The sequence below is a fragment of the Anopheles ziemanni genome, chromosome 2 (genome assembly GCF_943734765.1).
Source record: "Anopheles ziemanni chromosome 2, idAnoZiCoDA_A2_x.2, whole genome shotgun sequence".
Lineage (NCBI taxonomy): Eukaryota > Metazoa > Arthropoda > Insecta > Diptera > Culicidae > Anopheles > Anopheles ziemanni.
The window spans coordinates 27,625,124-27,651,174 of NC_080705.1; the positions used below are offsets into that span (position 1 = coordinate 27,625,124).

The 26,051-nt window shown below is 47.2% G+C and overlaps 2 protein-coding genes across 2 annotated transcripts in view; one reads left to right on the top strand and one right to left on the bottom strand.

Annotated features, from left to right (window-relative positions):
- The window catches only part of LOC131294594 (angiotensin-converting enzyme), a 61,248-nt gene that overhangs the window by 7,795 nt on the left and 27,402 nt on the right, over nt 1-26,051 (bottom strand). The window lies entirely within an intron of this gene.
- On the top strand, nt 9,367-11,182 carry LOC131294605 (BCL-6 corepressor-like protein 1). Its single transcript, XM_058322654.1, has 2 exons — nt 9,367-9,378; nt 10,031-11,182. The coding sequence occupies exons 1-2, from the start codon at nt 9,367-9,369 to the stop codon at nt 11,180-11,182; spliced, it is 1,164 nt and encodes a 387-aa protein (XP_058178637.1).

Below are 26,051 nucleotides of genomic sequence, written 5' to 3' on the forward strand. Positions count from 1 at the left end.
GGCCTCTTTCGCGCAGTCAGTGTCATTAGTGCCGTAAACTTGAACACTTCAATGAGCGGGTTTTAAATGGTAGCTGCCGCGGCCGACCCGCTCAAGGAAATGACCCTATCGTAGGACGTGGTAGAACGGCGCGGCGGGGCAGGAAAAAAGGTTGGCACCGAGCGTAAGAAAACTAGCGAACAGCAACCTCGCTTTTGCCGAGGCTCTTACCTGCGTGTCCTAAATGGATTCTGACAGTGCTGCGCAAATACGTCTCCTTGCGTACATCGCGCGCACGATCCGGAGGGTACAAGCAAGGGTAATTAAATCTCTCATCTCGCGATCGACGGCTACGGCGAGCGCATAAGACCACAGCGATGGTTATTTATGGATTTTTTTTCCGAGCGTTCGCCACCGCGCATGAAATGGTTCGCTTGTTTTTCCTTTCCCCCCCGCCAAGAAGAGCTTGAGCGTGCGGTTCAACCCTGGGGACGCTGGTACCGGCTTGCATTCCAAAACAAGCGTCACATTAATCGTCTAATCCTTGCCGGACGGCCAAAAACGGTAGGGTTCCGCATAGGGTAGGGTTGACAATGTCATTAAATTTCTTCGCCACCAGCTGGCCGGCCTCGGGAGTGCTTTTCTTCAGCTTGCAAACCTCCCACTTCCTTCGGTCGGGTTCAAGTGCGGCCAATGATCGACATATTGCGCCAAGAAAAACGAGAAAAAAAACGCATCCGTATTGCATCGTGTGTGCAAACAGCAAACCACCACAAGAACCGACCTGATGGTGACATCTCACACGCTCTCGAGGGAGGCATGATCGTTCGATGCGTAGGACCGGCAAAGAATGTGACACGAAACGGATACCGGTCGGATTTCGATTGCAAAGAACACACGTTTCCTAAGACATGTCACCCGGCTTGCGTCGGCAGAAGAACTGGCTAGACCATCGATCAGAAGCGATCGAAGCGGACCGCATTTCGAAGGCGGGTGTTTGCTGTGCATTTACGCTCACCCACCGTGAATTGGTATCAATCATATTTTATGTCGTCTGAGCGCTAGGTAATTATTTGAACTAGCTACGTTCAAAGCGAAGATGGTTATGCAACATGTCTGAACAATTATGGAGAGCAAGCGAGTATTTCAAAGTTAAACGTAAAATTAATAAATTTTATACCTAACATAATTTGATTCAAGAAATCCTTTATTTTTTTGGAGTTCTGTAAGAGTGCCGTGAAAATCTAATCAAACTTTTTCGGCCGACTTGTTGACGAAATCAGTCCTCAAGGCTGTCACGAACAGCCACGACAGCTAAAGACATCATAATTGAAATCCATCCGTGGCCTAAGCTTCCCGCCTTCGCATAAATATTACGCTATCTTGTTGTTGACCTAAACATTTCCCCCCCTCCCATCCGCTGAGTTTTCATCATACTCGTTGCCGGCGGGCAACCTTGCAACCGCGGTGCACCGTTGTGCATCGTTCGTCAGATCGAAATGCGGCGGCCGGTTGCTGGAAAGCTGGCCGGCTCCCGGAGAACAAGTAACCGGTAGCATCGTTTCGCTATTTCTTTTCCCTTTCATCCATCCCCCATCCAAAAACCCTCATCATCGTGACTGACCGTTTGCCTTTCGTTTAGCTTGTTTCTGGTTCTGGTCCGGGCTTTGTGTCGACAGGCAGAAGCGTGGGAGGCTGGAGGAAAATGTACCACACAACATTCACAGTACAATTTCCCCCCCCTCTGCATTCCTCCCTCCCTTACCGGTGCGATCCTTCATCGAGAGCGTCTGATTTTCCTACCTCGACTCGTTTGCACACTTTTACCGGGGCTCCTCGTAGCGAAGTAAACCCGTTCAAACGCGTAAGACATCATAACCTATTTTTTCAATCCACCACCAATCCGGGAGGTGGAGGTCTCCGTGTCCACCGAGAACACTCGTCTGGGCCGGCTCTCGACCGACGGGTAGTACAAACTCTCCCGAAGATTACGTAACGGCTCTAGCTCCGGCGAACGATCGATGAGACGCTCGGGTCCATTTCTGGTACTAAAAACCACGCGGTTCATTATTAAACAAACGCCCATGGTTTGCTGGGTTTTTCCAGCTGCGGGTGGGTTGAAAAAAATTGATCCAGGAATAGAGAAAACGTATCGAACACTATCGGATCGGAGCCGTTTCGGGGCTGTCTCATTGTTTTGCCATGTGCGATCGGGGTATTACTTCTTTGTAACAAAATGATTGGCCCATAGGCTAAGCAAACATGGTCGAAGGAATCGATTTTGTTGCATTAAAACAGTCATTTCGAAAACTACAAAATCTGCAAATCGCATGCTTTGTGTTAAGCATGCTCTCAAGGACTTCGGTGTCGCAGGACAAAAGCGTGCGCGCAGATGTTTGATTTGTGGTGTTGAGAAATGCACCTCCATTGTGTGCTCCTAGTGGACATGCATTAATATTTTCATTCACCCAATCGACCATTGGTCCCTTAGCTGCCCTTTTGTAGAATCGGATAACCGCAAATGTGCTCGTGTCCTACCGTGGCACGCCGTATCCGAAAATCTGGCGCAATATCAACAAATAAATAATCGACCCAGAGTGCACATTAAAAAAATGATCGTACGAGCAATATGGTGGGGGTTTTCCACTTGTTTTTTTTTCGTCAAAGGGGAGAAACCCGAAGCGAACCCATCCGTCGTCGATCGCTCGGGTGAATGAAAACTGTGTCATTCCGGGTTATGCAATGCACGTCGGGGCGGCCAGCGCCGATAAACGTGTGCGATCCGCGAGTCTTGCCCACGTCGTAAATAGATATTGTGTGAGATTTATTGCACTTCCGTGGATGTTTTATCGCGCACCCGGTAGGACTGGTTGTGGGGGTGCAGATGGCGCGATACATATTGGCAAAATTTTGTTTTTCACCCGAAGATTTGCGCACATTTGCTTGTAGGTTTTTTTTATTTTATTTTCGTCCATCACACAATATTTACCCACATGCCTGGTCGGTGATCGGAGTTTTGCGTTGACAAACTACCAAAACGGTCGGTTATGGGGCCGGATAGTGGCCGTTGGGCAGAATAAACCAGGACAGTAGTGCCGTTATTGGTATTGCTGCGGTTTCGGGGGAACTTCGGAATCGGAAAGCCAGCCGGTTAAAGATACATAAATAATCAATCATGTAAGCGACCACGGGGGAATATTAATAAGTTGACGAATATAATTATCTGTGCCGCGCAAGAAAGTTTATTTCGGATTTTATTTCGGAACCCGTCTTTTTACTTGCGGACCCGATGAAGCAGCCATCTACGTGATCCCCGAGGTAAAAGGTAAAAGGGACAAAAAGCATGTAACATTATTTTCTCAGGTTTTAAAAAACATTTCTTTAATAAATGTGTAAAACAAACTTTTCATTTCTACTAGCGAAGAATATTTAGCTAAGTCGTGAAACATACAGCGAAGGTTCGTCGCTTGGCGAACGGCTGTTGCAATCTTTCGGTTTGAAACTTGATGATAATTTACTTACCGCGAAAACCGAACCGAATTGCTCGTTCGAACTGTCATCCCCATCGCGGGTGATGCAATGGGCATCGCGTCGGCAACGGTGAAGACAGTTGCAGCACTCACAATAATAGTATGCCCCTTGAATGTCGCTTGAACGGACTGACGGGACACATACGTGTGTATTGCACGTTGACGCATGTATGATGACGCTCGAGTGGTCTGGCAAAACATCGTCAGAAGAAGAGGTGTCCTCCGGGGTTCGGAAACAGGACCAGGGAGAACGTAAGACGAGCACCGCACGAGAAGACGCCGGGGGAAAAGCTTCTGCTCGGTTCGATTGAGTGCATCATCTAAATGCAGCTCGCTCTGGATCGCGTGGATCACTTCGGTGGGCTACAATTTATTTCATCACCAGGCGAACCTACCGTTGCTGTTCGAGGGAACTCGAATGAGCGTGTGGGTGTGCATGTGCACTACATAAATGCAACATAATGCGCAGAGGGTAAAGAACATGACCGTTAGCTAACATCAAATTCCAACCTCGTTTTTATTTGATCTTATTTTCCATATTGCAGCTAGAAACCATAAGAAATAATAAATAAATAAACACTAAAACATAATATTGATCCGCTAAGGTACATTATACCATAAATGTTTCAATTTTAAATAATTACCCATTTCGATGTTACTCTTCTTTGATCGAACATTGATATTCAGAGATTGCCTCCAGCATCTGAATTTCCCTTGGGAAAATTGTTGTGCCTAGCTAAACAAAACACATACTTCCAAAGCTTGACCGGATTGCGGTGGTCTATGGTACCGTCCGACATTAGGCAACACACAATTAGCTACAAACTAGCAGCTCTTCTAACCCGCGATCGCCACATTTGCATTTACGTTTTCTGTTATTTTGTTTGCCCTGTCACAATCGTTCGCGAAGCATATTATTATGTGCAAAAGCGGTTTTCATCTGCGATCCGGAACGTTGTGCCCTCCGACTTTTGGGGCCGATGAAAGAAATGAATTGGTATGTGTGTGTGTGAGTGTTTTTCTGGGGTTCCCCGCATTTTGGAAGCTTCTCCCGTGTGACTGTGCGAGGTTCTCAGGATGGTACACTGCTTTACATTCGCTTATACAAAACGCCCGCCATCTACATTCGCGTCAGACGCACTGGTGGATGTGGAGAGAAGATTAAATCATCTTCTGTTGCGGACTTTCTTGCTTTTTCCAGTTGGAGCGCAGGGTGGCGTGTGGTTCCACACGAGAGCATCGTAAATCAACATACGTACCCCACCGCATGCTCATTATCTCGTTGTAGCAATGATCTCGTTCGAGTATGATGAATGAACTTATCATTCATATATTTCACTACTGAACATCGATGTAAACAGCGAGGAGATGTGTTTAAATTTTGTTTCATTGCAAGATAGATAGTGTAAAGGAATTTGATTATGGACTAAAAGCAATAAGTCATCGATTCGTGCAAATAATATTTTCTTTTTGTTACAAATTAACCTAAAAACTATCTGTACAACTTCTTAAGAGAAATGTTAATGACATGTTAATGTATGCTTGAGGATTTTCCGAACCCCGAATGAGTCAACGTTCGCGCTTGATCTCCGGGCGATAGCATCACCCGACGGATGCTCCAGTTGTACAATTGGCGCTACCAACAAAGCGACACGCGACCATCGCTCCAAAACCACTTGCAGCTCGCATGCTCACCTACATATTTTGTTTGGCTTTCGTGGCGTGCGTGAGTCGAATCGATGTGAAGATCACTCGAGGCGCGTGCTCCGGGCTGATGACGCATAACGCCCGATGCCGCCAAAGACCCCGATGCCGATGGTTTGAGGAACCACCCTCCTCCACCTGTGAGGTAATCGGAAGGTTTGAGGGCAGCCCCGAAAATGGCGCGGAAGGGTTTGCCCGAAAGGGAAGCACTGTTGCACTTCGATTATGCTGCGCCGTCACGATGGCCGCGTGTGATTACGGGTGTCTGGAGTTTTTGATGGATTTTGATGGAAGCACACAAAAACAGGGGAAATGGTCCGAAGGGGGTTTCAGTTGACATCATCGCACCCGTAGGTTGCAGGAAAGTATCAATTTAGGTGGAACACTTGTGTCTGGCGAGAGTGAGATAATTTTACCCAAATCAGTCGGTGATGACTTCCCTTGGGACAAGTTGAATGATGGATGACGTGCAGCTCGAGATGGGTGAAGGAGATGATTTCCGAATTCAAATCATTACACATTCGGGATAAGTATATTTTTCCTGCTTATTCATGATTGCATCGTTTTGAATGAGACAATGCGGGGGTGAGACGGTAATCGAAAAAAAAACGGCTCCCTAAGAACCTTTAACGTGCTCTACAAACTCGCAGACAAATTCGCAAATGTCAAACAACAAACAACATAGTGTTGAAATCGAGCGTACTTTTCCGGACCACACCCGCAAGCATGTGAACTTTACCATATGTTCCCGTGCTCGAGATATGCGCCATCGACCTCACGCTGTTTGCAAACAACGGCACCCACGAAAGACCCAGAAGTCACCCGGGAGTCTTGTGCAAACCGACGACAATTATCTCACCATTTAATTTATACCGACAGCTTCGGTACGGGAGGCTGGGGAGATAGCGCGTTTGCCAAAACGATCCGCCCCGACACGTACCGCGACCACTTCGCGGAGCCGTGATCCGATTCCGGAGCGGAGATAACATTACAGGGCGACCCTGTACACTCGTTTTCCACCTCGTACGTTCTCAACATTCGCGGACCGTCGACGACTTCACGCCAAAGCGTGACCAAGAACGGAGCGCGAGTTTCCGCATGTGTTCTTCTGGGTCGCCTATTATGTATGTGTGTGTGTGTGTTTGGGTCACGCCGTTAGTCACCGGAGCATGTGAATGACATGATTTGCCTACTATTATCAACCGCCGCGTTTCCTCAAGTGGGCCACGATCGCCAAGAATTGAGTAATGGTTTCGAACCCGAGATTGGTTGATCCGTTTGTTGTTGCATTAGCTCACTGTTTTTTTTTCTCCTCCTGCACTTGAAAGGTCGCCGCAAACGGTAGGGTACGATGTTTCCCAGCATACATCTGGCGCTTATGTTGCAAAGGATCGATCAACGGGAAGGAAAAAAAAGGTTTACATGTTGAATCAAAGTGCCGAAGGTACTTACGAGCGGGGAGGGAAACAAAAAACAAACAAACGCTAGCATGATCTCGAGTGGTAATTCGGTACACACAAATAAAACCCCCACACACACGCGCGCACTTACCGCCTTGGGATCGAATTGCGCGATCTGGTTGCGCGGATAATCCACACGGCACGTGGTTAATTAATTTATGGATGGTCATTTGGCGATGTTTAAGATTATGCTTGGGCTCCGGTTCGAATGAAGACGGCGTGCTCACTGCCCGTCGGTTGTATCTCCACTCTGAAACCGGGGGCATATCGCAATCGGGTCTCGTCGGTCGGGGGTAATCTTGAACTAATTATGTACGATCGGGTGGGAGGTGGAGGAGGAGGTGTTACATTGTCACGACGCAATGCGGCTCAGAGTGTTCCGAAGCTCCTGGTGTTTCGAAGCCTGTCAAGCCAGCACCGTGAGCCCGTTCGGTGCGTTCAAGGCTGAGAAATGGACCGGAGCTGCAGAAGAACGTGATGCATGATTTATGCTGGCCGGTGATGAGCTTCACGTTCACGTTCAGACCAAGAGTGACCGACGCTCAGTCAGACAGAGAGGCTCTTCGGAAAAATGCAACGCACAACTTCAAGGGCACCTTTTCTTCACACGCGACCTTGGATGGTCGCTCGGGATATGGAATGGAATGTGGAGCTTATTGAATGATGATTAACTGAGGGCGAGCAGGAGAAAATGACAGCAGCCCCATTTAGTGCTGTGAATTTATGAGCAAAGGTGACAAAGATAGTTATCAAATCATCTCAGGAAGAAGGCTGGGAAAGTACACGCCGTTTTATTTATCTATTGTTTTCTGTTTCGCTGAGGCAGTGTGAAATGGTTCCAGTTTTCGAGAAAATATGGTCTCAGTTTGAAACAACATGAGAAAAAGATCAAATACGTCCACGGTTTTAAGGAGCATAAAAGTTCGTCACAATAAGTGTGGTATTTTAAGAGATGATTTACCCAGAACTTGTCACAAATTGATCGAACACAAAGATCACCACCACGAATCTTCTCACTGCACCGGCCTTGCAGGGGGCCATTTTGTAAAACGCGCTGGAGATTTTAATCAACCGTCAAAACAAGACCTTCATGTTTCGCTCGCTCGCTCGCGCGCATTTTGGAGCTAATTGTCGCCTGTCAGCAAGCCTAATTGTGAGCCAACGCGTCAACATCCTTCACCGCGCAAGGTACACTTTGTCGCCGAAAATCGCGAAACTAAACCCCTCAAGCGGGCGCGGAAGGAAATGACGCGTGAAATTGGTACGCACTTACTGTAAAGTCAATTTCTTCATCGATCGGCGTGCGACCTTTAGGCCAAGGTTTCGGAAAAGGGTGCAACTTAAGGGCTGGCTTTTTGTGTGCCAAACAAACACTCTTCCAATTAAAGTTACCACTCGAAGGAAAATAAACTCGCACGGATTCAAACGTGTTGCTCTTACAAAGGCTTGGCCCAGATTGTGTTTCTTTTCTAGCGGAAGTACAACTTCCTCTCACGCAATGAAAAATGAAATGAAAATTGCATCCGAAAGACAGAATAAATCTGATCCGTTCTTGCAATCGCCGAACCGTTCTGTCAAAATTCCCACGAGCGTGCTCGAGCGCGATCGCGATGAGAAAACGCGGAGGGAAAAACTTAAACCAACGCCTTCGTGGTCTGGAGGTCGCCTTCCGGAGTGCAACAGGGCGAGTTCAATTAACTAAGTCACCGCTTGTAGTTTACCCACGAAGCCGGTCGTGCGGTATGGTTTGTAGACTTTTAATTCAAGGCTTTTCGGTGGGTGGCAGGCAAAAGTATGAAACAATGACACCACCAGGGGGAAAAAGGTAAGGAAAATCAATCCTATTTATGTTCTGCACACGCAGACTGTCATGTTTTTATCCATTAACAATTCCACCAGCGCCAGGAAAGGAACCCAAACCGAAGGGAGATTGAGTGATTAGTATGGAAGAAAAATAAAACTTCAAACCCCCAAACAGCACTTTTCCACCGGAAAGGGTCTCGACCGGACCATTTTGTCGTGTCGTCTCCCTTTGCTGAAGGTGAGCTCTAGATGCAACGCTAGACAATGTCACTCAAAATAGATGTACTACAACTTCACTTAGTAGACAACTGGGTTGAAAAAGGGGGGGGACGGGAACTGTTTTCCACCTCACCCTCATTTCCCTCGACTTCTTGGGGTGATCTTTTTCAGGGACCGATCGAGCCTTCCGCAGACCAAACCACTTCGGAATACCGAAGATCGCCCGTTGGGGTTGGGTGAATTCAACCCCCTGAGTGCCCGGCATGCAAGAGTGACCTACCCCAAGCACGATCGCATCCCTTCTTAGTGGCGCGACACTCACCGTGGCGGGCTGGTTTTCTGCAGCGAGTCGGTTTCACTCCCTTTCGATTTCGAATGGCGGGGCGAATGCGCGATCCCGCGATCTCGGCGATGGCGGGAGACGACGTGCGTACAACACGGTCCTCGAGAGCGCGCGCCGGAGCGAGATGGAAACACAAACCAAACTCACTCTCGTTCGCCACGACGGCGGCGGGGAGGACCGTGGCCGCCGCAGAATGGGATCGATGGTGAATTTCGTACTTTTAAGTAGTATAAAAGCGCCAACTTAGCACAAATCAGCATCCAGTTCAGTGTCTGGAACCGCACAGTTGCGCACCGTGGTTTCGCTAGCCAGTCGTCGCTGAGTCGCAATGAAGTTTTTTGTGAGTACAGTAGTCATTTGCGTGTGTGTGTGTGTGTGTGTGTGTGTGTTTCGTTGGCAGGTGTTGGGTGTGATACGGAGTCCTGAGCAGTTGTTTAGTGGCAGTGAAAAGATCCTTGCGGTGACTGGACTAATGTGCAGAGATACTTTAGTAGTTCTGGTTCCAAGAAATAGTAAAAGTTTTCGGCCATCCTTTGCTTTATACAGTGGAAAATTTGATTGAAGGAATAGACAGTTGTCAAGCGAACGATATTTCGTCTATTAAGACTAGGAGTTCATCGATTCCTAAATAAGCTAAAAAGTGTTTCGGTTTTTAATTTCAATACACAACTTTAGAAAAATACTATTCGAAGAGTAGTACGACGAATAATTTTGAATTTCAAATTGGTTTCAAAATCCAAGAACGCTCCAACGCTTGTTTGAGGCGAAACTTTTAAGGCTTTAAAGAAGTCGTTTACAGTAATAGTTTCCTTTCTGCAAACATGATCGTCTACTCTTCTGTTCGAACACTATGCCCTCGACTGCTCAGAACTTTCTCGCACGCAGCGTTTGAAGGACCTCCAGCGCCATTTCCGCGTACAACCGTTCCACTCATTTCCGGCATGCTGGTTTTCCGCACACTCTCTCTCTCTCTCTCTTTTCCCTCCGTGCAGATCTGTCTGTCGGCACTTTTGCTGGTTTCGGCCAATGCCGAATCAGAGCAGAAGAAGTCCGAGGCCACCGACAAGGCGGCCGTCCCGCTGGAGAAGAAGCTGGACAAACGCGGCCTGCTGAGCCTGGGCTACGGGTACGGCATTAACGGGCTCGACGTGGGCTACATCGGGGGCGGTGGGCACGTCGGTGGTGCGTACCATGCGGCGCACGACCATCACTACGGCCATCACAGCTACTACCTCGGTGGGCACACCGACGTCACCAAGACGGTGACGCTGGTCAAGGGAGTCCCGGTGCCGTACACGGTGGAGAAGCACGTCCCGTACACCGTCGAGAAGCATGTGCCATACCCGGTGAAGGTGCCGGTTCCGCAGCCCTACGAGGTCGTCAAGCACGTCCCGGTGCACGTCAAGGAGTACGTGAAGGTGCCGGTCCATGTGCCCGCTCCGTACCCGGTGGAGAAGAAGGTCCCGTACCCGGTGCACGTTCCGGTCGATCGACCCTACCCGGTGAAGGTGTTCGTGCCGCAGCCGTACGAGGTGACCAAGCATGTGCCGTACCCCGTCAAGGTGCCCGTCCCGCAGCCCTACGAAGTGACCAAGCATGTGCCGGTCCCGGTGAAGGTGGAGGTCCCCGTCCCGGTGCCGTACACCGTCGAGCGGAAGGTGCCCGTCCCGGTGAAGGTCCCAGTCGATCGGCCCTACCCCGTGCACGTCCCCGCTCCGTATCCCGTCGAGGTGGAGAAACCCGTCCCGTACACCGTCGAGAAGCCAGTCCCGTATGAGGTGAAGGTCCCGGTCGACCGTCCCTACCCGGTTCCGGTGGAGAAGCCCGTCCCGTACCCGGTCAAGGTGCCCGTCCCGAAGCCATACTACGTCGAGAAGCACATCCCGTACACCGTCGAGAAGCCAGTCCCGTACCCCGTGAAGGTCCCGATCGATCGTCCCTATCCGGTCACGGTGGAGAAGCACATCCCGGTCGAGAAGCCCGTCCCGGTGCCGGTAAAGGTTCCGGTTGCCGTGCCAGTGCCAGTGCACCACGACCATCACCACCACCATTTGGAGCATCTGCACGAGCCGCACCACCATCATCACGATGTGAGCTACACTAGCTTCAGCGGCTACGGACACGACTACAGTTACCACCACTAAGCGGAGAATGAAGGTGAAGGATTTGTAGCGGGAGAAGTCTCCCGACGTCTCGATTGCACCAGTACAGGTTTTAAGGAGCACCGAGCAACGACCGTCTCTGGTTGATCGCTCGTCGTAATAGCTATTATCACCATCGACACATCAACTTATCACGTTGAAACCCACACACTTCGAAAAGCTAATCTCAACTACTCATACTCATCGCAAAAGGATGTCTATCCTATCTCACCTACACACACACACACGAACCAACATACACTCTAAAATCGTACTCTACGGTCGACCATTGTGCACCGATGTGATAATGTTAACGTGCAAGCACTGCCCTATCCTTTAATCAATGTCATTTGTTTACCTTACACTCGTGCTGTACGTAAACGCTTCGACGCACCGGAAACTAAAAAACAAACCTCCTTCACGACCGTCCGGTTCCGCTTCTCCTTTTGGGCGGCACGGAACGCTTCCTGTTTTGTCCGCAAGCCAATCTCTTTCCCTCGAAACGCGCTGAGGATTAGACGAGGTACGGTGACGAAAATCGATTTGAACCATTTTCGTAGCTCATAGGAGCAACAAGCAAAGAAGAGGATGATTTTTTGACATTTTTGTGAAAAAATAGCCAAAAAACATAACCTAAAAATAATGTTTTAGACGAATGCACATCTCGATCCTCAGGCTTCCAACAAGGGCCAGTGAAAAAGGTTACTGTTTGCGGACAAACCGAAAAGTGTGCCGTGCCGTGTCAGCAATTGGACTTCTCCGGTCTCGTGAACGGGCACGATGTACTTTTTTTTTATTATTTTATATTTTATTGTAAATAAGACGAAAAATAAACGAATCAAAGATGTTGTACAAAAAAACAAACCAACCCGTTCTAGAACATTTGTGAGCACACGCTGGGGCAATAGGAAATGGCAGATGGTTCAAGCGTGGGGGCAAAAACCGTCACCGAAAGCCAAACCCATTGTTCTTACCTCTCTCTTCAAAGGGTCACGGTGTTCAAGGATTTTCCCAGAATAATTTTCTAACCATCCCCAGGTCAACCGTCAAGCTGGCCGGCGGCGCAAACTGACCGTTCAAGGGCTAGAATGACAGATGAAACGGTCGTAAACTTCGCCGTAAATCATGCACCGCACGGTAAAGAACGTACATGGTGAATGGAGCCGGAAAAAAGCGAAAGAAAACCATCACCAAAAAAAAAAAGACAGAAAGGAAGCTTGGAAAATATGGGCTCGGCAGGTACATTCGTTACAAGCCTCCTCTCCAAATACGGCCTGCAGGGTGGGTTCGTCGCTTCCCGCTTGTTGCAGTCTCCGTGGGGCTCAGTGACACATGCGGTCGTTCTGAAAATTGCCTGCCCGCCGCTGACGGGCTTATGCTGATTTTGCTTTCCACTCAAGTTGTTTGAGAAGCCCCAGCGAGTCTTGCATAACCATTGTGCATCGCACACATGCATAACCGACACACCGACCGACCGATCGACCGACTGACTGATATTTACGTCTGCGCGATCGTGCGCGGCTCGTTCCCATCCCGTTGCAGCGTTGTGGAATGTTTGCCTCACGCGCCAGAACGGTGCGCATCTTCCCAGCGTCTGCACGAAGCAGAACTATGCTGGCACCCGGCCAGCAGAGCCTTCGTAAGGCTCGCGTAAGATCGGCTCCATCGGTATGCGCATTCCACCAGTCAAACAAAGATCTCGTCGCGGTCCGCCGGGGTGCACTGACTTTTCCCGTGCAACGCCGGGACGGGCAGAAGAAGAAAACCCGGGAAAAGATCTCACCCATCGTAACCGTTTGTGGCCGCCGATCTCGGCCGACGGGCCGATCGAGAGCAATTGTACGATCGTTTTGCTTGCGGCACGTGCGAAGATGCGGTAATGGTTGCCCCCCGGCACCTCACACCTGGCATCGTTCTTCACGCTGACTCCGGCGGCGCTAATGCTGGCGGTGTAAAACAGCCCAACACTTAAAGGTCAAGTGGTAGATTTGGGAGCCTGTGGTGGGCTACTTGCCATTACTTGCCTTCTTTCTTCTTCGCTGCAGCAACCATCATTTTCCGCCCCGTTTTCCCACCGGCGCGAGGTGTTCATTGTTGTTTTGGCAGTTGGAGCCGAAATGAGAGGGTTTCTCAATGGTAAATTACATGGCATAATCTTTATTGGTTTGCTGGAGCGTTTTTTTTTGGTAGATGGTTTGCGAGCGCACAATCCAGCGTGAGAGAGAAGCCATATTCGATCACTTTCGGAGATGGTAAAAATGGGTATAATTAGCGATGAAAGTGATCGTTAATCGGCTAAATGGCTGATAAACAGGTTGTTTTTGGTAAGATTGTTTGTATTACGCATCGAAGCATGATATTTGTACAAAAAATTATAAGAACTAAAATTTATTTTATTGCCTCTTAACTTTAGAATACAGATCTAATATTTGATTGGCTATGAAGACAACTATCATTTTACAATTTAACTATACTTTACAGCTGGTAAAAATGAAACACAATTTTTTACAATTAAATTATTTAATTGCTGCATAACTTTAGAATTCAGATACAAATAATGAAAACAATTTGTTTGACAATGTAGACAATCATCATTTTAGAATTTGTCCATATTTTACAGTTGGCAAAAACTTTATACCATTAATTCAGCAATACACCGACATTTTACGGCACAAATTTATCCTTTTATTATTCATTGATAAATTATAATGTAAAATCTATGTGTATTGAAGAAAGTGTATCTGTTAGCCATTATTTTGATTCCATTTCGTTGATTTGAAATACTAACATTGGGAGTGAAGTCACGAAAGAAACTGAAAACTAAATTAAAATATTTAAAACTCCAAACTTCAGAGAAGAAGTAGATCTGTTTTAAATCCTTTTAATTTTCTTAAAATTATTTTTAGATGCTGAAAATCGATAGTCCTTGTTATTGTGTGATGAAATAGTATTACTTGTAATGCTGCACTCATGTTTTTTAAACATTCGTCCACAACATTGTTTCATGAGCTGTTCGTGATTTTATTCACCTGCAATGAGACTTCGATCTTCACTCAACGGATACTTTAACCGATCGGTCATTGTTTTATTGTGCCTCATTAATATTAATGCACGACGCCAGCACCTCCCATCGGGACTATCGGCATCTAAATCTAACCGGGTCTGGTCCACACTCGTAGCATCCACTTCGCTCCATCGCCTCCTCTCACCCTGTTACACAAGTGTTACACTCCGCACCAGGAAAACATTTGCTAGGTCAACTTTTACTTTCATCCATCCGGGTCTGGCCTTCAGCGGCCGCACGGCTCCGTTTAGACTCGAGGCCTCCAGAAACCGGACCGCCACGAGCACGAGCGTACGTCTAAGAACGTGCATTACCCGGCCCAGTGCCTCCCACCTAGAACCTCGGACCAGCATCCTGTTTTAATTACCCACCCGGCGCACGAACGACGGATCCGCATTGCGATCAATTATTACATATCTGGGCCATCTAGGGTCGATTTCATGCGCAGCTAATTCCAGTGTCGAGCGTTTGAAGGGTCGATCGAGGTTTAGAATATTTATTCAACTGCCTTGGTCAAGGCCGAATCGTCCAGCGCCACTTAACGACGCTCCAGTCCCGGTCCCGCCAGCGGAAGGATGTTGTAATGTGTACCTTCCCTTCCGCCGGTAACGAGCTCCGAACGCGTTCGCCGCTTGTTGATGCAAACGAGCATGAGAAAATTTACCGGCCACTTCATAATTGGAAGGCCAACTGCGTGGCGGCAAGCGGTGGATTTCCTTTGCGCGGTTGGCTGGGAGGAAAATGAGACATCATACCTTCACGAACAAAAATAAAACACCAACAACGGAAGGCAAAGAAAACTGCAGGAACCAATTTAACTGCGATGGAAAATTAGCTCCATTTAGTTCCATTTTCATGCCTCTCGCCCGCCCCGGTTCGGTTCGCATTGGTCACACAATTTTCTTCCTCAGCGTTCGCCACGGTTCGACCTTCCGTGTGTACCGGTGGAGTTTTTCTAAAACAGTCTGCACTTGTCACTGTTGATTGCATCTGTTGACTTTGACCGAACTGAGCTGCGCAGAAGAAAAACTGTATCGGTAACTTATGTCAGGTGTTGAAGTCCCGAACTTTTCAAAGAAACAGACGGAAAGAAGAAAGCTAGGCGAAGGTAATATTTTCCTCTCTCCCCGGAATGCTTTTACTTTTTTCTCTCGGTTAAGCAATTTTATTTCCCTCTTCACAGTGCACAAACATGCCATGAATCAGCATCTTTATGCCACTTTTATGGAGCTCGCGACCGATAAATTAGCCCAAACGACTTTGGCCTTCAATTTTAGCAGCAGGCACACATTTGGGTTTTTTACTCCTATGCTTATGTCTTCATTAATCCTACACACACTCCACCCAATCGTGCGTCAACGGAGATGGAGATAAAAAAAAGGGTGGCGAGGGAAAAATACAACAGTCGCGCATTGACGGCCTATGTGATTCAATCAGTTGCCAGATCGATTGATCGTTCCCGTCGGATCGGATCACCAACCCGTCTCTGCCCGCCATTCGCTCGCCATTAGCAGCTTGATTACTAACGCTATTAGGCCTTTGTGGTGACATTGCTTCAGCTGCGTGCCCCAGCTACCCGATTGCCAGCGGGCGGCGGGAGGACGGCAAATAATAATTTAACACCACCACTTCGCAAACTGGTCCAAGATCGGATGGTCGGCCCCATCAGTGGCGCTGATTGTTGATTAGCCTTATTTATAGGTATGTTTGATCCATTCACACCGTTTCGCAACGCGTGCACGTTGATGGAAGGGAATATGCATCCGTTGGGTTCGCATGAGCAGTGCAACTGCTCAACTTCGGTATGGGGCATTGATCAATCGACGAAATTTGATCTTTCGAAATATTTTCTAAAAACCCATTCTTCGGACAAATAAGATTTAAAACAATGAAATACATTTCAAATAATTTTTAATTTCACTTAATTTTCAAAGGGCGTTCGTCGCTCAGGAGGGCACCAAACTAATTAAGACTATTGTTTTAGATTAATCATATTTCTCTTTGTTCCCCACAACAAAACTAAACCAATCTCTTGATTTAACGAAGCATTCGAAATGTCTTACTTTCTTTTGTTTGCGTGATCCTTTTTCTCCCCAGGTCTATTACCATAATTATGAAATCCATCAACGAGAAAAGTGTGGGAAAAGGGTCCAGAGATCGACACATTCCAGTATGTCAATCAAATAATATCGATCGACACCATCCGCCCCAAAGCACACAACCCGGAGTGATTAACGCGTGACCGGCTACGGGTTTATCTAACCAGCTAACCAATATTTGCTCTGTCAGATTGAACCCGAATCCATCGAACCCAATCCGTCACTTCCCACGACCACGGGGGGGAAAGTGGAGGGTGGGCGTATGCTACGTGCGCCCATCACACACTTCGACACGCCGGAACGCGTAAACGTTTTGTTTGCAGCGCGCTTGATCGGGCGGCGAAACTGAAGAGACTTGCGCGAACCATCAGCACAGGAACCCGTTATTAGGTCGACGGGGTCTTCGGCTCCCGGTTTCTGGCTGAATGTGGGGCGTTGCGCTCCGTTTTTTCACTTTTGCGCGCGCGCGCGCGTGTGATTACATAAATTCTTTTTACGCCGCGGTCCAGGTGCATGCATATCACGTTCGACGGTGAGGGCCAGCCTGATTTGAATACGGTCAGAAGGGGCGTCGATTCGCGGAGTGGCGGTAGTGCGCAAAACGGTGCGTCAAATGGCGGTTTGCAATGCAATCGACGTATGGCCGCTCAATCCTGTGAACCTTTGATTGAAGTTGAAATGTTACTCCCGTGCCTAATCCCGGACGGGACGCAGCACAAAACGTACGGGCTGTAAGGATCGTGCGGGTAAAACTTAATACCCACACCCGTGGAATTACCTAATATGCAACAGAACAAGTTTAGTGCTACAAGTCGAGTGCCGGTCAGATCGCATCGAGTACGTATTCCCTAACACTTTTTGCGCACCGTTTGCACGGCTACTTACCCACGTCCCCGCGTCCGAGCAAGTGAAGAGTTAGGTCATGATGCAAAACTCGTTAAATTTCCTCCCAAACCTCACGCCGAACGTTTATTGGTAACCAGAGCTTCGCGCATGGGACTTTGTTGAAAGAAACATTTTTTTCTATTGATTTTTCTCTCAAACGCTTCCTTGTTCTCCACCCAGCATACGTTAAGGTTCCCTGCTGGTAACAGTTTCCCGGCGGCTCCAGCTGGTGCCGTTTGTCTCGAAAACAAAATACGGCACCGGGACAGAAAGGCCTTGCCCCACAATCGTTGAGCTATTTGGAGTACTTTTACCAACTGGACGTTGGACGTTTTCTCCCCGTCTCACCGGTAGCTCACCGAACGAAAAACGGTTTCCGTACCGCGCATGCTTCAGACATGTAACAAGGAGTTCGAGGCTCTGAAACGGTGCGTAAGTGATTGAAATCAGCGCGAGAAGAAACCAGATTGCGCAACGTTCGGGAAAAAGGACTGAAGTAAAATCGGTCTGCGCGGAAAAGACTGAGAAACAGTTCCTGGCTGGGTCGCCCTATTTTACGATTTACATGTAAGTACAACAAAAATAAAGAACAATATTCCTATACATATGTCAGCCAGAATAGGATAAAACACACGATTCACGATTAATGAGACATCGTAAAAATATACAAAGACTTCTTTAACAGCATGTAAACTATGTGTATAAAATAAAAAAACCCAATTTTAAATCAGTCATCAACTCTGATTTTTCCATTTCTTTGACAACAATTTTCTTTACCATCATCGCCTGTTTTCATACATCTCTTTCACGATGATCGGCTCTTGATGATAAAAAGTACGTTACATAATTGAGCAGTGCTGATCTGAAAGATCAAACCAATTATCGGTAGATTGAGCGCGCTGCACGGACACAGGTGTGCGAAATGGTGTTTTGCGAAGCAAATACCAACGAATGGGTGGCCGATGATGGGTTACTTTATTTTATATTTTTCTTTCTCGTTTTTTTTTAACGAATGAAGCCCGACAGGAGGCATATGCTAAATGATTGCGATACATGGTTTGCAACACGAAAAACAAAGTGTCAACTTAAAACTTTCAACCAGTTTATGCTTCACTTTATCATAATTTGAAGAACCGAAGAAGAATAGTAAGGTTAGTTGAGGATATTTGAAAATTAATTTTCACCCAAGGCTTTCTCTTTTTTACATGATTTTCAAACTTTTTCATATATTTTGAACACATATAATTTGATTACGATTCATTTTACCGTTCCGTTTGCAACAAATCGTTCGGCGCTTCACAATACTAATACCCCGTAGAGGTGATTGCTAATTAACATTTCGATTAAATTGCATCCGTCATTGAAACGCAACGCATTCCCCGTGACTCTGGGTTGCATTTTCTAATCTCACCTCTCGCCATCGTGCGGAGCAAAATCACAGAGTACATAATTAAACATAGCGTTGCCCTAGCACGCTTGCACTCAGCAAAGTTGCGTATGCTGCACATGGAAGCAAACGTTAATTACGAAGATTGATTTCTGCAAAACGTTCTACGTCGAAGGGATGCGTGTGTATGAGTGTGTGTGTGTATGGTAGCTCCATTTGGCTACGTACATAACGCTGAAGGTCTCCAGGAGTGGCACAATCCGTCGGGGTTTGCACCGAATGTAATCTTCGCCATCTTCGACCCGGGTCTCGAGCTTTGAGGTTGGCTCGGTCGCGTTCGTTAATCATAACTCGGTCGCCGCGCATGGACGGATAGATGGATGGATGGAATGGGCAAAAGACATTATGTATAATAACAGTCACATTAAACGAAAGCAAATTAATCTATTGCAACATCTCATCCGTGGCGGCGGGTAAGTGCCGACCGTAAGTGAGATGATATAGAAGCCGGTCCGGTCGAACCGCGGCACTGACTTACTGACCCGTCGCTCGAGACCCGACTGACGAGTGAGCTGATTGATGGACTGCATTCTTGGAAACTGGTCTTTCGATTGCACCCAAACAAATCCGGTGAGTTTTCTTTTGCGGGACTTTTAAGGACAATTTAAAAACCATTCGATGTAGCCATAACTTTACAGCTTATATTTGAAGCCCACAACCTTTTGCCGCGGCATGAGCATCACCAAAAACCTACAGCAACATTGTAGCTTAAATCGAAAAAGTGTATATGAAATATTTCACCAATAGAAAGATCGTTTGAAACATTTCACCAACCGCAAACCGTTGCATACCCGCAAGGGCAAACTTTCCCACGCGCGCTGCGAAAACAACCCCCAAAATCAAAACAAACCGACACTCACGATACAGAGAGAGAGAGAGAGAGAGAGAGAGACAGAGAGAGATCATAAGGGAGAAACAAAGAGAAACTATGAGAGGCGTTGCTTATCGCGGAAAAGTCGCTCAGGATTCGGTGTCCCCACCCTTTACAAGCATGTAAAAAGTTTTCCATGAGTGACCACCAGCCCCCCCTTCTGCTTTGGAGAGTGCGTGGGGGTATTTTTTCCGTGCACCCAACCACCCCAGTCTTCAGTACGGCTCGAATCAGCTGCGGGGTACGGTCGCCTGCTTGTTGTTTTGCCGGCTGCGTTCGAAGATTGAAGCTGTGCGGTCATCGATCATCGGACACACATACGCTTACATAAGCTAGAGCCGCTGGCCGCAAGCACTACTAACATAGATACTTTTCCTTTTCCCGTTCTGTTCCCTTTTTCCAGCCTACTGCTCTCCCTAGCGCCAGGTGTATTTTCACTTTCGCCAAGCCGTCCAGAGCACAGCGTGAAACAGAGTTTCGTTTTGAACTACACTTGCAGGATACGATAGGAGTAGGTGAAAAACAGGTTGTTTTACCGCCATTGGATGCTACCTTCTGCAACGTGAGATGATAAACAACCCATCATCGTCCATCGTCCAACAGTTCTTTTGCCACCGCTCTCGAAGATCTTATCGATCTTGCAAGCAAGATAGAAACCCGTCGTGCGTTTTGCCACACGAAACGACGCGTGCTCCACCCGACCCGGGTATTACGTGGCGAGGATTTTCCTGCTCCGACCGATTATGGCGATTTACTGGCCGATCGTTGCGTGGTCGTGGTGAGGAATTTATTTTTATCGAGCGCACGCTAGCGACTTCAAGTTTTGTACCTCACTTTCCTGCATACCTTTCGTTGGTACTTTAGGAAACTCGGCCACCAAGGTCACGACGAATGTAAAGTGCGTGCGTGGTCGGAATGAAACATAACTTCCCTTTCATCATCTTTTTTACACTCTCTGCTTTTTTATTGCGAGTGCAAATTAGTGTACGTTCGTTTTCCTATAACTTGCTTTTTGTTCAGTTCGTTAAGAAAATTTCTTCAAAAACCATTCATCGGTTGGATACAAATTGCAGTTAACAAACTATTAATTAACACATTTCAAAGGGTTTTCTAATGCTGCATATTTTCTTACGTGATTTGAGACAAATTTCGTAATTTTATTTGGACTAAGCAGTAGTTGAACGCGGTTTATTTCAAAAACGTTTCAATTCCTGCATGCACGCCAACCATCAGCCTTCGATCCATCAGGATACCGTCATGTGCTACTTATTTCCTCCACACGCAACGTCAGTTGCAAGCTGAAGAGACCAACGTTCGTAACCGAAAGAAAAACAACCGGTGGCCAACGTTGGTGGAGTGCTGGTTGTGGTTGAAGAGTTTAAAAGCCACAGAAGGGGGAGCGGAGGGGGAGAAATATGATTCCACCCCCAAACGTCGACGGTCATAAAAGGCTAATAAATTAATTCACCCAACTCTTGGAGCACTTCCGAGCGACGACGGTCGGTCACGGATGGCCGGAGATGTGGCGTGAAACCATAGGTTTGCTCATTATTAGCTAACAAGCTTCACGTCAAGGGTGTTTTGCGAGCACACACACACACAAGATCTTCCAAATTGTTGAGAGGATTGCAATGCGATCGAAAAGTGTTGCTTATTGGCTATTACTTTTGTTTTAAAACAAATTCCACAAAGCATAATAATTATCTTCAAAGTACTCTAAAACTTAACCCTTTTGAAGAGCAACGGTTTAAAGGAACTCGCACAACTGTTTGGATTTGTTTTCTTCATACCATAAGTTCACATTTTAGCGACCAACAACCACAACTCATTTTCAACCGGACGAAACCAAGACGCCTAGAATTCGCCATGAAATGTTTCCAATTTCCTTTGGAAGTCGCGGATCCATAGTTTTTCCTTCACTTGTGATTGAGAAACTAGCGAAAACAATTTTAATCGCTTCCGTTTTCCGAAAGCCAGATGGCCTTGAGCGGTGGAGTTGAAAAGAAAACCCGTCTTGCGCATCTCCACCTTGCGGCCTTTAAAAAAAATGGAGGATTAACGCCGCTGCATCGATTCGATTTATTTGTCCGATCTTAAAAGTCATCCAAAAACACATAAAACCGAAAGCTCTCAGACACCGTAAGGAAAGGGAAAAACGACGACCGAAATCGGCCAATCCAACCGACAGATGTATGTGCCCATCGGCGAGAAGGATAACCTTTAATTGGATTAACAGACATTGCGTGTAAAATGCGCGTGAAATTGGTACGCACTCCGAGTGGCATCGGATGGCACAACGGAGTGCATGAGGCGATGAATTCACGGAGCCCAATCAGCTTCCCTAATGACGCGCTGGCCCGGGGGATTGCGGCAATCGTGGGCTTCTTTGAGCAAAAAAACAAACGGTCCACTTTTATGTGGCTGGCTGGCTGGCGGAGGCTGGTTTTGTGATGTTTTCCGAGCCCGAGCCGACAGACAAGTGCTCCCATTAAATCTTTTCCTTTTTCTGCCCGTACATCGCGTCCAAAACGCACGCGTCTTCTTTGTCGGACGGCTCGGGAGTCGGTTTGCATAAAACCTTCAGCCGGCTTGTAAAACACTCACCACACTCCGGTTTGCCATACGAAGGAAGGTGCACTTTATGTCCCGCTTATGTCGGCGAACATCTCGCACCTCAGGATTTCTCCCTGCCCTGGTTCGATTGTCTTCCACCGCGTGGTATGCGTTTTATCATCCTCTGCCAGTCGGTTGGTTCTGCAGAATGCATTCCGACACGCGGTTTGCAACTGTCGTTCACAGGCCGGGAAGCGAGCTGAAAAATGGAACACAGTGCCGGCTCTGATGCTGCATCAAGTCCCTCCCACCACCCCCCCTTTCTCCCTTTCCCTGCGAAAGGGAAAGAAGATTGAAAAATGGCTATAACATGGACACTTACGAGATGTTACGATTTTGTAGCATTGCTGATGAACAACCGCACCACCCCCTTCTGGCGGTGGAAGGTGGGTTATAATAAATAAAAAAAAACAACAACATACACACATCCACTCTGAAAAACAAAAATGAAGTAATAGGAGCGCAAAATGGTGTACCAGAGGGATCCCTCAAATGAGGCGAGACGGGACGGGGGAGAAAAACTGGAATGGTGGCTGGCAAACGAGAGCGAAAGTTATGTTTCGTTACGACGGCGGTGTTCGTGGTGCGGGGCAGCAGAGCTAGCGGAATCGCCATCGAACGCGCCGTGGACGCGGTTTTGTTGCCTAATTGAGCGCCGAGAGCCAAGGTTACCGGACGGCTTTGGACTGGCGAACCAATTGGGCGCAACAAATGTGTCACGTTGGATCGAATGTCAGGTGCTTTCGTTTAGTTGGTTTTTGGCTTTCTTTCAACCGAGCCGCACTAGACTACCTCAATAATATTATTGCTTAATTAGAACCTAGGTGGAAAATATAAATACTAAACATCTTAATTTTTCAGAAATTCAGAAAAGTTTCAGATTTATCCAAGATTTCGGGAGTCTTATTTTCCATTTCTCTGTATATAACTCACTCAATTTTTTTGGATTTATACATCTACATCTTACAACTTTGTTTACTTTAATTATTAATCCAACTTTTCTTTCGCCTTCCAACCCACAGATGCAAAATAACAACATTCAAAATCTTAATAAAAAACTGAGCGTGCTGTTTTTAAACCGCAAAGCCTTACTTTAAAATAAAAGACAAACATGTTTCTGCAATCCGCGACCTCCTGGGACCGAGCAAGTTCCTCACTAAACCGTCTAACCTCACTCGTCAGTCAAGTGCAGTGCGGCAATTAAAACGAAATCGTTGCCTTGTTTTTCCTCTCCATTTAAACGATGTCACGTCGACCTCCTCGAAATCAGCTCACCGCCACACAGCTCCGTCTTTCGCTGTTTGCATTCCAACACCCCCATTCGCCCAGCTGCACTTGACAGCGGCGGCCCGGCTACGCACGCGGTGAGCGTTAGGTAATTGAAAATGCAGATTGTATGCACCCGATCGTCCACCGCGGCTTCCTACCGCCAAACATCAAACATCCTTCACCACCCGTACCTCGGCGCTCCCACGACACGGAAAAGAAAGACAAATGAAGCCATTTTGCTTTCGTTGCTACTATCGAGGAGCTGGATGCACTCTCGAGCACGATCAGTACACCGATCATCTACCGATTCCCCTGCTGAACCATTCTTTTCCGCTCGATTGCGAAAAAGTGATCTGATTTGAAAAATGTTATCCTGTTTCTGGGCTTCGAATGACTTCTATTGCTACCAGCACGATTCAAGAAGGTCAGAAGATTTGAATTCTCTTTCAACCGAGCTACTGCATTATTTTTTTCCCTCCACTCCCTCCGGTAAATCTCCTCGAACACAAAGACGCTTCCCTGGAGCGCTCGTGGTCTCGCATAATGAAAGGAGAATGCAATTCGATTTATGTAATGACAACCAGAGCTCGCTGTCAGAGTAGCCCACCCGGAGTAAGACATGGTCCAGGAGGTTGGTTTGAGTCATTTCGAACCGTCCGAAGAATAGCCGTCGGTATCGGGTTGTAAGGTGGGCGGCGAGCTATGGACAGCTCGGTCGGCTCTAATAAATACGTTTGCTCGGTCGCTGCAGGTGGGAAAGAAATACTAAATAAGCCATAAAGCGAACCGTTTTGCGATGTGGATTGGAATAATGTAAGGTAAGGAAAGGTACTTTAAAAATGATCGAAGGAAATTATATCTTTCCTGGGAACACAAATTTAGCTTTCTTCCGATAAATAAAGTTTATTGTAGTTCCAAGTAATAAAAAGATCAATTAATTCTCAACACAATAGACGACGTTAAGACAAAAATAACATAATGAAAAATACACCCAACACCCAACACAACACGCATAACCTTCATGGCGATCGGTTTCTCAGCAGACTAGAGAAACTTTCATCATATCGTACAACCACATCCGTCACAGATATTTGCTGTCGTATCTGAATTTCATATTGTTCAACCATCGGCACCGAACATCTCCGGTTTAGAATTACTCGTAGGTCTTGCCCCCGGGGCGCCCAAAACTCTTGTCGAGAATTAATGCATCGTGTCGCGCCAAAACACTTCCTTGTGTTTTCACGAGACGGGCCCACACGATCGACTAAGATGTTTTGTTCACTTCGCTACCGGAAGCTTTCAATGGACAGATAGTGCGCCGAGATTCGAGACGCGGTTAAGGCGGATTTTACGATCGGAATGTGACGATGGCCATGAAGGAGCTTCTCAGCGAACCGTGAACAGCGTTACGGCAGCGTGAGATCGGGTTAGTTTATTCTGAAATTTAAGCTTCAGCAGTACTGAGGCTCATCTGTTACTTTGGTAAGGGTAGTTTTGCTGGCCCTTTATTTTACATTTTTGTAGACTCCATTAACGGTCACAGTGTTGGAAATAAAGTAGTGGAGCTATGCTGATATTTAAATAATAGCCACACTTGGTAAATTTTTCCTGTTGAATAGATGAAATAAATTCCTTGCACAAATGAAACACTGATGGTATAAATTTAATTCATACAAATGAACCAATGCACGTTAAAAACCCACAATGATTTTCCCGGTTTGCACTACCAACGACGGCTGTCAATTGTCTGATGAACAGAGCGTTGCAATTGGCAATCATGGCACAATTTGTGTTCACATCATTGCGAGCCCCTGCTCAACGCCCCCCCCCAAACTAACGTGCCACCAACAAAGCAGCATGAGGCCACATGTTGCGGGAACCTCGATCTGTATGATTTGAAAGCAACCGGTGCGGATTCCACCCTCTCTGCGTGGATTAACTTAAGCGGCTCGGTCGAAAGCGCGGTGGTGGTTTCCCCGAAGATTGCCTCGTTGCAGGAACACCGATAAATAGTCCACGGTTTAGGACCGCACGTTCGAACCCCAACTGCAGTGATGCAAATGCGTTGCATCGAGCGTCGTTAAATGCAGCCTGTGTTGTGCTAACGTTGCCAACCAGAAGTTGCCCGTAATTAGTTTGACGTTAGCGCCGTGACCGTCATTGTCGAGGAGCTCCTTGCTAAATAGTAAAATATTTCACCTGATGCACCAAACGATGACGACGATCGACACCCCGTCTCGTTATGTCATCGTGCGCGATGGACCGCAGAATGGTCGCCGCGCGGAAGACATGCCACCGATGGCCAGGATTGGCGAATGCAGGGAAATCAATGAAATCAACACACCTGAAGCGCTGAACAGGCCTCGCGAAATGGTTTTCGAAAAGTAAATCCCAATAGGTGCGATGACGGCCGCGACGCTGCAGGATGATGGATGGACCGGGGCTGGAAAACGTTGATTATTTTGTTTTAATTCCATCGATTGCCTCTTTCTTTGTCTTGCGAGCCGATGCCAACGTTTTAGCTAGCTTCCATTTAAACGCACCATTCGAGGGCAGACGGCGGGGTCGGTGGGGAAACCGAGCATCGGGGGAAATTTAATTTCCAATGTGGGGAGGAATTAGTT